This window comes from Natrix helvetica (genome assembly GCF_964273705.1).
Source record: "Natrix helvetica genome assembly, chromosome: 3".
Lineage (NCBI taxonomy): Eukaryota > Metazoa > Chordata > Lepidosauria > Squamata > Natricidae > Natrix > Natrix helvetica.
In genome coordinates, this window is record NC_138549.1 from 163,615,921 (window position 1) to 163,627,975 (window position 12,055).

The 12,055-nt window shown below is 41.6% G+C and overlaps 1 protein-coding gene across 4 annotated transcripts in view; it reads left to right on the plus strand.

The window, feature by feature from the left end:
- PHACTR3 (phosphatase and actin regulator 3) overlaps positions 1–12,055 on the plus strand; it is a 303,640-nt gene that overhangs the window by 141,257 nt on the left and 150,328 nt on the right. For 3 of the 4 annotated variants that reach the window (XM_081948375.1, XM_081948374.1, XM_081948376.1), the window contains 2 exons: positions 3,682–3,843; positions 11,389–11,466. In XM_081948375.1, coding sequence (XP_081804501.1) covers positions 3,682–3,843; positions 11,389–11,466 — 240 coding nt within the window. The remainder of the gene's footprint in view (positions 1–3,681; positions 3,844–11,388; positions 11,467–12,055) is intronic. The other variant, XM_081948377.1, reaches the window with a different exon arrangement.

The following is a 12,055-nucleotide window of genomic DNA, read 5'->3' on the forward strand; positions in this document are numbered from 1 at the left end:
CTTAATATGTGTTATGCTAATCTTGGGCTGAATGATCTACCCTACAAAAGTGACTTCTGTTTTTCTACCACATTAGGTCAGAGAGACTTTGGATTGGTTTGAGATTGGTATTTTTTCCTTTTCTTTTGCTCTTGCCAAATTACACAAGATGCCATTCTGTGCTTTTGTTTTTCCTGTTCTGCATCTCTCTCTTGTGGCAACCTCGCTGGATTCTTCATCTGGGGGGGAAAAAAACCTCATGAAAAAAGCTTTCTCTGTCTTCTTATTTTCCATGATGCCCTGTTTTATTAATCCATTTTCAAACAAACATGCATAACATAAAAATGATCAATCACCAAAGAGAATGAAAAAAAATTACACAACAAGAAAACATCAAAAGAGAGAAAAAAAAACCAAAGCAAAAAATGTCTGTAATTGCAACTTTCTTCTGATGCCATGTGCTGGGATTTTATTAAAGTTTGGAAGCCCACAAGATGTATTATGACAGAAAGGACATACACATAGGCACATATCCTTCTCTATATTTTAATTACGGCAAGCGTAGGTTTTTTTTTGTCAGGCACGATGCTCAGCAGCCGTGTTTTTAGGTTTTGTATGGCATGTATTTCATGTAGTTTTTCTAGTTTTTACTATACGCTGCTTACAGTCACATGTGTGAGATGAATGTCCATACAAATTAAATAAAAAAGTAAAAAGATAATAACATAAATAAAATAAAATAAAATAAAATGTCAGGTTCCAAGGAATGCATCCATCACGAATTGAACTCTGAGGCATTCCTTTTCTAAAAGTACAAACTTATTTAGCTACACCATATTGGCACTAACTGGTGAAAAGCCAGTACTGAAGTTCCCGGGCTTTTCACCCCAATATAAGTTTCAGTTTTCTCAAGTTTCCAAAACAAACTGTCACATTGTCCAACCGAGATGGGAGCTGGTTGCTCAGCGACATCTATCTTCCTCCTCCTCTGGTCAGCCAGATATTGGAAGGTGCTTGACTCATCGACTAGCTATGATGTTATGATTGATGGCTTTATCCTCCTTCAGCTCCAAACTCTTATCAAGCTGAATTCACATTAGAATACTCAAAGATACAAACAATCCCATATCCAAATTAAATTCAGGCTTGACGTCAAATCAATCAATATATTTTGCTTCTCTTTCACAACATTCCCCCAGAATTTTCTTCTGTGAAAATTTCTTTTCATCCTTTTGAGGGAAATTGACTAAAAATGGTCATTCCTTTTCAGCGTCATTCACTGAACATTGATTCATGCATGCTGCAATCACCTTATGCTGGGACTACTGCAATGCACTCTATAGGGAGATGCCCTTGAAGGTCACATAGAACAGGGATTTCCAGCCTTGGCAACTTTACGACTTGGGGACTTCAACTCCCAGAATTCCTCAACCAGCAAGTTGTAAAATTGCCAAGGTTTGAGACCCTTGACTTAGAAGCTACAACAGTCCAGAACGCAACTGTGAACAACAATGGGCATGTCTCAATATGCCCATGTGACACCATTGTGCCTTGGTTGCCAGTTACCTTCTAAGTGGACTGGGAGCTAATCTTAGGGGACTGGAGGCTAAAACATATAGAACGGTTGCTGAAACTGGGTATGTCTAGTTTAAAGAGAAGAACGACTAGAGGTGACATGATAGCAATGTTCCAATGTCTCAGGGCCTGCCACAAAGAAGAGGGAGTCAAGCTATTATCCAAAGCCCCTGAGGGCAAGACAAGAAGCAATGGGTGGAAATTAATCAAGGACAGAAGCAACTTAGAACTAAGGATAAATTTCCTAATCAGTGGAACAACTTCTCTTCAGAAGTTATGAAAGCTCGAACACTGGAAATTTTTAAGAAGATGTTGGATAGCCACTTGTCTGAAATGGTATAGGATTTCTTGCCTAGGCAGGGGTTGGACTAGAAGACCCCCAAGGTCCCTTCCAACTCTGTTATTCTATTCTATTCTATTCTATTCTACTCTATTCTATTCTATTCGATTCATGATCTCATATCTTAAGCACTGTTTCTCCAGCTTGGCATGCTTTTCTAAAAAAAAAAATCACTTTTGACCCACACCATTAGGTAGGGCAGAGCATAAAATCCACTCTGCAGGATGGCTATAAAACTACTTCTATTGCGACTGGCTATAATTATAGGACATTGCAAATCTGGTTGACTCTTCTTTGTCCTTCTCCTTATTCTTCTGTAAATTAGGGAGGTGTCTGCCTGAGCCCTTTCCAAACATCATTTTGTTCTGCACTTTAAAAATCTTCATCTCCTTTTCCCTAGGAAACAGTTTCTGTCAAGGTCATCTTCCTTACCCTCTACCCTAGCCTTGGATAAGGCTTTATGTTAGTTGAAATGTTTCTCTTGCAGATGTACAGTACATTGTTCTTTTCCTTGTTTCATGTTCTACCCTGCCTGGAGTTTTTATGCATTTGGGCATCCTTCCAAACTTGACAGACAGATAAATGCCAAATAAAATGTTGACGTGGAATTTTATTATTCTAGGGATCAAGCCCGCGAAAGGGTCAAACCCCTTTCATGCTTCCACATCATGTGGCTTCCCCTGGAAAATAGGGTTGGATTTTCATATAGGACAGTGATGGCTAACTTTTTTGTCCTCACATGCAGAAAGAGTGAACATGCCCAACCCATAATGCAACACGCACGCAACCCCCATCCCCATGTACCCCATACCCCTGCACATGCACTCACAACCCTCCACACTCCCCCTGCCCCCCCATGCATGCGCGCATGACCCTCTCTGTGGCCCGTTTTGGGCCTAGCAGGCCTCCCTGAAGCCTCCTGAAACCAAAAATGAGGCATGTGAGGGCACACCAACCCCCTCCTCCCCGCACGGAGTGTTTTGGGCCTAGCAGGCGTTCCTGAAGCCTCCTGGAACCAAAAGCGAGGCATGTGAGGGCACACCAACACCCCCCCCCCCCGAGTGTTTAGGGCCTAGCAGGCCTCCCTGAAACCTCCTAGGATCAAAAATGGGTTGCAGGGTGGGCTTGCCACACACCCCCACAGCCCATTTTGGGCCTAGCAGGCCTCCCTGAAGCCTTCTGGGACCAAAAATGGGCATGCGCACAGGGGGGGAGAGGTGCACTGCACCCCCCATGCTACCCCACTCCCTGAACATGTGCATGCGACCCCCTGACCCCCTGCGCTTGCACAAGCGTCTCCCGCATGCGCAGCAGTGATCCGAAAATCATCTGGCCAGTGGGAGGTGGAGTGAGCTGGGTGATGGCTCATGTGCCCGCAGAGAGGGCTCCGTGTGCCACCTGTGGCACACATGCCATAGGTTCGCCATCACAGATACAGGGTGGCCTATTGGAACTTTAGTAGAGAACGGGGAACTTCAACCAGAGATAGATTGCAGAGTATGTCTGCTATTGACAGAGGAAAATAAATGTTCCCATTAATGCCAAATGAGCTATTTTTACTTGTTAAATGGGATTGGGAGTTAACTCCAGCTTTTTTTCTTCTTCTTTTCCTTTGTGTGTTCCGACATAGGAACCCAATTAAGCATTATTTTTCTGCAATAAGAGATCAAAAAAACAACAACCCACCCTGTCCTTCGCAACATCAAGCCTAACTGTACTTCAATCTCTTCGAGATGTTTTCCTTTCCTCCACCGCTAACATTGTTTTCTCTCACTCCTTTCTTTCAGAGGAAATGGATCAATCCCCCGCCGTGCGTTCTGAATATCTGGTCTCAGGGATCCGAACTCCTCCTGTCCGAAGGAATAGCAAGCTAGCCACGTTGGGCAGGATTTTCAAACCATGGAAGTGGAGGAAAAAGAAGAATGAGAAACTGAAGCAGTCGTCTACAGGTAAGTGGGAGGAATCACTTGTATGGCAGAGCAAAGCTAAGGGCAGGACTTCCTTGTAAGTGGGCAGCTGGGAGGCAAATTGCTGTGTATGCCAGGACCATACAATTACACACTTGTTTGCAAGGGTGGCCAAAATAGAAAGGATTCTCTAGGGTTCCAAATACAGCTGTCCTGAGAATTGTGGCATTTATTCTTTAAGCAGCAAATGTCAAAAGGCGGTGCTTTAATGGAAACTATGTGGGAAGTAGCTGATACAATTCCAGAAGTGCAGTTGAACAAACATTTCGGAAGTCTAGGATTGTAAAGAGTCTAGCCTAGTTCCCATGATAATGGGAATCTAATCAATTCCCATGATAGTTGAAAGAGGGGAAAAACATGTCTGTTTATATGCCCACACATGCGCGTGCGCGCGCGCACACACACACACACACACACAGAGAGAGAGAGAGAGAGAGAGAGAGAGAGAGAGAGAGAGAGAGAGAGAGAGGATAGATTAGAGAGAAAGAGATTAGAGAGAGAGATGATGGATGGATGGATGGATGGATGGATGGATGGATAAATAGAGATAGAGAGGGATGATAGATAGAAGATAGATAGATAGATAGATAGATAGATAGATAGATAGATAGATAGATAGATAGATAGATAGATAGATAGATGATAGATAGCAGGCAGGCAGGCAGGCAGGCAGATGATGGATAGATGTAGATACAGTAGATATTAGAATGCATCTTTTCTTTATATATAATTTGTTTTAAAGTTCAACACAGAACACCAAGGAACTGGTTAGTTGGGTGCCCTCTACATAATAATTCTTATTAAAAAAATCTCATCCTTTCTATTAGTATTTTTTTCTGGTCATCCCACTCGATTTCAAGTGTGACTACTTTTGCTTTTTGTTTGTTTGCTTTTTTATTTGTTCCTTCTGGGTGACAAGGGATTGCCAAATGCGAACAAGTGGCATACTCAGCTTGTATGTTAAAGTTCCACCACTTCAGTACAACATAAGATTAATGTGTAGGTACAGAATAAGATCAGTGGTCCTGGTTGCTTTTCAATCTGTTAGATGGCCTCCTCTGGTTCAAAATGATTCTAGAAAGGAGTCTAAAATAAACATCCCCCAATTATTTTGGGAATTCGGAATGTAGCCTTCAGCCATGCTCAGCTTCATTGATAAAATTCATCGACCCTACTTTTGTTGAGATTCACAGCTTATATTATAAAGGTTGGTAACTGTTCTACTGTCTCTGTACCTATTAGCCCAATAGATTGACCTTTAGCAGATTAAACATTTCGAAGCCTGCATCTTAACATAGCTTTATTTGCTATGTTTCTTCACAATTCTGCAACTGTCAGCAAAATTATCTTGCTGGGAACTGCCTTATATTAGGATAAACTAAGTTGTGCAACATTATCAACTCCAACTATCAGCAGCTCTTCGAGTTTCTGAAAAATCCCTAACCCAACAATTTGCTTTTAAACCAAGATACCCTAAGCTGGTCAGACAATATTTCGGAGCCAGTGATCTGGTAGGAATACTGTGAACATCTCGTGGACACTTTCCCAACATGGACATCATCAGAGGAGGTTCACCTGTTCACAAACGGCTGCCACTCAGAGGTGGCATTCAGCCGGTTTGGACTGGTTCACTCAAACCGGTAGCAGGAAACTGCCACCCAGAGGTGAATTCAGCCAGTTTGGACTGGTTCGCCCTGGCTCCAAAACATCCTATGTAGCCTCCTTTTTGATGCCACGTGCATATGTGCATGCCATGCACGAGCAAAGTGAATGCACAGAAGGTTGCATGCATGCGCAAAGGGTCCATGTGCACATGATGTGAGCATGCCCGCATGCTCACAGTGGCGAACCGGTGGTAAACCTAAGTGTATCCCACCACTGCTGCCATCATGAATGTAAAGGGGTGCAGAATATTCATTCACAAGAATGGAGATTCCTATGCTCATTCCTGGGTGATTCCTCTTTATCCCTTTTCTGCTTTTCAGCTTTCGTGCTTTTCTTTCTCTCTTTCTCTTCCTCTTCTTCTTTCTGGGCAGATGCACATTCCATTTAAACAAGATTGGGCAACATTTGTTCGTGTTTTATTTTGGAAAAATGTCCGAAGCCTACATGGGGTCATTTCTAAGAAAACTGGTGCTAAAAGTTAGTGCTTTGCTCCACAGCCTACCAACTTCTTCATTTTTAAATAATTAAGTACAGGTAATGGAGACATTCTACCAGGTGGCATATAAATACAGCAAGATTTTGTATAAGTAAATTGATCCAGACAGCACCCTGCTTAATGAGCATTTAGGTATTTTAAAGAAGAAGAAGAAAGTATAAATAATTTTTTAAAAAATACAATAAAACAAGTGAGTCATAAAATAGGGGGAAGCCAGGGAGGTGTAGTAATAAAGGCAAGTTAGAAACAAAGAGGCTATGAGTTCTAGTCCTGCTTGAGGTGTGAAGCCAATTGAATGACATTGGGCCAGTCAGATTGTCTCATGATATGAAGAAGGCGGCCATGGCAAGCACTTCCCAAAAAATTACTAAGAAAATCATTCAAACTTGAGGTGCTTTTTCAAGAGGCAGCTGGACTTTCTGGTTTTTTCTTTCAAGATGTTTCACCTCTCATCCAAGAAGCTTCTTCAGTTCTGACTGGATGGTGGGGAATGGAAGGGTTTATGCTCCTGCTTGTGGAACACAAACTCCAAAATCTGAAATCACTTCTTCTACCAACAGAAGCATTGGAACAGGAATTTATAAAGAAGGCACAACTAACATAACACAACAAATCTTCATAGAAAAACCAGAAAGTCCAGTTAACTCTTGAAAAATCACCTTTGAGACAACTATGACCTGGATGACTGAGAATCTCCATAGACATCACCCAAGCTTGTTCATGTAGTTGCCAGGAGTCAAAACTGACTTAGAAGCCAAAGAAATCAGGTGACAGAGATACAGTATGTCTCCAGGCACACTGGTACCCGAGGGTTGTTGTGTTCCCTCCCTGCATACATTTGACTCTTATTAGCCCAGGATTTTTTTCATTCTAGATTTCAGAAACATTCCCTCCATCAGAGAAATGGGTACCGGTAAGCCTCGACTTACCGCCATAATTGAGCCCAGAATTTATTGTTGTAAGTTCTGCAGCCATTAAGTGGGTTGCCATGTGGTCAAGCCCTATTTTATGACCTTATATGTGGTGATCATTAAGCAAATGCTGCCATTGTTAAGTGAGCCATGGGGGCACAGTGGTTAGAATGCAGGCAAGGTAAAGGTTCCCCTCGCACACATGTGCTAGTCGTTCCCGACTCTAGAGGGCGGTGCTCATCTCTGTTTCAAAGCCAAAGAGCCAGTGCTGTCCAAAGACGTCTCTGTGGCCATGTGGCCGGCATGACTAAATGCCAAAGGCGCACGGAACGCTGTTACCTTCCCACCAAAGGTGGTCCCTATTTTTGTACTTGCATCTTTACATGCTTTCAAACTGCTAGGTTGGCAGAAGCTGGGACAAGTAACAGGAGCTCACTCCGTTACCCGGTGCAAGGGATTTGAATCGACGAACTGCCGACTTTTCTGATCAACAAACTCCGCATCTTAGACACTGAGCCACTGTGTCCCTTAGAATGTAGTACTGCAGCTAATTCTGCTGATTGCAGGCTGCGAGCAGTTTGGCAGTTTGAGTCTCACCAGGCTCAAGGTTGACCCAGCCTTCCATTCTTCCAAGGTGGGTAAAATGAGGACCCCAGATTGTTGGGGGCAAAATGCTGACTCTTTAAACTGCTTAGAGAGGGCTGGAAAGCATTGTGAAGCAGTATATAAGTCTAAGTGCTATTACTATCATTAAGCAAATGCCACAATCAAATGAATTCATTATACCCAATGAGAGTCGTCCCCCTCCCTCGCCAGAAACTGGGAGTAAATCCAGAATGTGGCAAAAAGTGTCAGAAACTTTGATCACATGATTGTGGGGTGCTGCAAACAACTGTAAATGCAAGCTGCTTGCCAACTACCCAAAATGCGATCAAGTGATTGGGGGGGGGGGTATGTGCATATGTGACCATTGGGCCTTTGAAATTGGATGATAAGTACATTTTTGGGGGGAGTCTGTCTGTCAACTTCAAACAGATGCTAAGCGACTGGTCATTAAGTGAGGATTACCTGTAGTGTGGTTGCCAAGAGTGCTATTTGAGGACAAGGCAGGAGTTTTCAGTAGGAGGTCTAGACAAAATACTCAGGATAAATGGCTTTGACGGACTGCATTCAGGGTTTACAGTAAATAAAATAAAAGAACATTTTGTAGATAGCCCACAATAGCTAGCAATATTTCCAGTGGAAGACCCAAACAGGAAAAAAAAAGTTATGACATTTTTTTACAAAAGCTTAACTTATTATCTCATAATTCAAGAAAAATATATACTGGAATAAATTTTACAGCATTTAAAATAGAGATACACAGCCTGAAGCTTCAGAAAAGTCTCGTCCCCACATACACTCCAACCATTTGTACTAAAATGTTATTTTTAGATTTGACAAAGGACAATGGGTGGCAATATCTAGCTCAACTTGGATGATTTCAAACAAAGCTAAACACGTCAGATTTGATTAGATCTCTCTCCTCTGTCCATCTCCATCCTCCTCCTTCTTCATAGCTTTTCTCCTTCTCCATAACTGTTCATCTCCATTTCCATATCTGCCCATCCCTGTATCTCTCCATCTATCTGCCTCTGTCATTTCTCTCTCTATCATCTCTATCTCTGTCTCTAATCTTTCTCTCTCTTTCTCTCTGTCTCTCTCCGTCTCTCTCTGTGTGTGTGTGTCTCTGTCTCTCTCTGTCTTATCTATCTAATCTTCTATCATATATCTGTTGGTCATCTATCTATTCTCTTTGTGTCTCCATAATCATCTTCATCATATCATCATGTCTGTGCGTGTGTGTGTGTGCGCGCGCGTCTCTCTCTCTGTCTTATCTATCTAATCTTCTATCATATATCTGTTGGTCATCTATCTATTCTCTTTATGTCTCTATCATCATCTTCATCATATCATCATCACCATCATCTCTCTCTCTCTCTCTCTCTCTCTCTCTCTCTCTCTCTCTCTCTCTCTCTCTCTCTCTCTCTCGACCTGTCATAATGGTTTGTTAGTTTATGCTTTTATATTTGCAATGATATTAATGAGGAAGAATCACATGTAGTCTAACTCGCTCTCATCCAAAACATTCTTGCTTCTTGTGATCCCTTTTTCAGAGAGTTACCAATACTTTTGTCTAACTATGAACAGCTTCACCTGGGCCAGCAAAATAAAAGATTAGTTTTCCTACAGAGAATTTAGGGCCCATCAGTACTTTATTAGGTTCCCCTGTGCAAACTATGAACCAAACTGAGATTTCCTGCTTGCAGTTTAGTCTTTACTGAACTTCTCACAGCAAGACCTGTTGGCTCCCTCTAGTTTTATCCCTCTTTTCATCATCCTTCCTTATTTTAGTGGAAGGGAACTATCACACGCTACCCCAAAATGCTGACCAATGAACTCTTGGAAATCTATTGGGTTCTCCTAAACTTCTGTAAGGTCTCCACTTGTATTTGTATTTGTATTTATTAGACTTGTTAGCCGCTCCCTCTCCACAAAGGGACTCGGGGCGGCGTACAATAAATAAATCACATGTTACACGATAAGACATTACATTACACGGAGGAGGTATAAAGTCACAACAATTGTTACAATACAAAAACAACAATAATAATAAAGTTAAAAATTAAAATACCCCAAGTTAAAATTTTTAAAGTGTAGAAAGTTTAAAATTGCCAGGAGGATTGGAGATAAAACTATAGTTGAGCCAGGCCAGCTAGTTGGAAAAGGTGGGTCTTGAGTTTTGTACGGAAGGAGCGGAGGTCGGTAGTAATCCTAATGTCGGAGGGGAGGTCATTCCAGAGGGCTGGGCCCATTGTATGTTTTTCTGGTATTGACCATACCACTGAGCAATAGTTGTGCTTCAACACCTGGAGACAACTGTAGGGCACTTTGCATTTTAGAAATCCCACAGTGCTACGATATGATCTCATGCTTACTATATGCTCACTATATATTATTTGAAATTGGAGTCATCCTATTATCTCTTGGTCAAGGTATGACAAAACTATGACACGAGGTGGGAAAACCAGTGCCCCCAGAGTGGGGTTTCAACCAGCTGGAATAGTTTTTAGTGGTGGTTGGGGAATAAGTGGTATACTAATTATTTTAGCTGAGCTATAAAATCAAGTTTTTCCCATGATGACACAGAAAGGGCCAGCTTTGGGCTAAGGTAAGTAGCTATTGGCCTGGGGTATCAATGCTGCCTCTCCTTCTGAATCATTCTAAAACTGCCAATGTTTACATTGGTGGGAGGTGATACTATCACTCAAGATAGTCTAGGAATGCCATAGACACCTGACCGGGCACTGAACACAGATAGACAACTTGAGCATCTGTTAATTTTGTAAAATATTTGGTATGGCCCTTAGAGATTTCAAAATTGGTCTAGTGGTTAAGGTTTGGTCTAGTTTGGTTTAGTTTGGTCTAATGGTTAAAGCACCAGGCTAGAAATGAAGTCCCACCTTAGCCATGAAAGACAGCTGGATGACCTTGATCTCTCAGCCCAATTCACAGGATGGGCATTGTGTGGAAAACAAGAAGAGGAGGAAGATCTGTTGGATATGTTTGCTGCCTTGAGTTATTTGTAAAAAATAATAAAGGTGGAATATAAATAAATAAAATCTGTTAGCAAGCTGTAATTAATAATGTGAGAAAAGAAGATAATGAATTAAAGCCATGACTGAAGAACAATTGCAGCAACTATATTTCATTTTTATTATACTTAAATGTAGTCAAATTTAATTTTTGTCTACTCCTACTTTACATTTTAGCCTAGTATACCAGGGTCCTAGTCTATTCCCAGCATAGACCAATCCTTGGCCCAGAAAAAGTATATATGCAACCTTGCTTTAGGTCCTTGAGTGTGATAATGGGACTTGAAAGCCTTAGAAATGTGATTCGATGCCCATGGAGGTTTAGGAGAAAAATGTGGGTTCAATTTGATTGTAGAAAGAAAAAAAATATTTGTCCTGATTACTATAATCAGTTTGGTGTAATGTTTAAAGTCAACTGGGAAAAGCTGGATTTGTATCCTCAATCAGACTTTCCTGACCTGACTTGCTTCAATGTAATTTCCACTCCCTTCAGCTAATGTTGACATGCTGGTTGTAGTTGGTACTATCCAATTTTTTCTAAAAGTTGCGGGTTTAAGAACGACTGCTAGCTCTAAATGATTGAACCAGTCCCCTGAACTGCTTGTTGAAGAATGGAATACAAAAATTGAGAATCATTGTTACAGTTTGCATAAAACAGAGGGGGGGTGGGAAATGACTTTGACTGGTGGTCTTCCATTCACTATGCCATGTTTCAAGCTGGACATCCTTTATTCATTCATGCAGTCTTCTTAGACGATTCATTTCCATTGACTGTCAACTCTGATGTTCCATGTTGATCATACTCACCCCCTTTTTGCAGTGTTAGAGAAGAAGACATCCACAAGGCAAAGCCGGGACGAGCTAATTAAGAAAGGCCTCCTGGAAATTATGGAACAAGGCAAGTGAAAGCGATCTTTGTCGTATTGTATTCCCCTCCTTCCTCTTAGAACCCGGAGAGAACGTGGCTGTTAAATAATGATGCTAGATGGCTTGGCACACATAGAGAAGGTCCAGAAAAGGGCAGCAGGAATGCGGAGCTGATTCAATATAGTGTGTTGCCTGAGGCAAAGGAAGAGAAATGGCACTCGCTAAAATTCCATTATACAGATGTTGGTCATGCTGCAGTTGAATTTTATTTCATTCCCTGCACTAAACAGAAGACTAACCTCAATGGTTTTCTTGCCCCAATGCAATGATTCATAGAATTCTATGAAGCCACCCAGAGTTGCTACAATAGCACATAAATTTAATAAATAAACACAATCAATGCTTCAGCATTCTATGATTCTGTTGTCTTTGAGAGTAGGGTCTTAACTGTGATACTCATACATACTTTTCATCTCATTTGCACTGTCTGGAATCTGCTACATCAGACCGTTGCCCTATTCTGCCTGAGGGGTTCGGAGAAATTGCTGTAGACCCAAAAATGAAGGGGAGAAGGTGGAGTGAACTAGGAAGAGATGGATGTGAATAACGTTTGGCAGGCT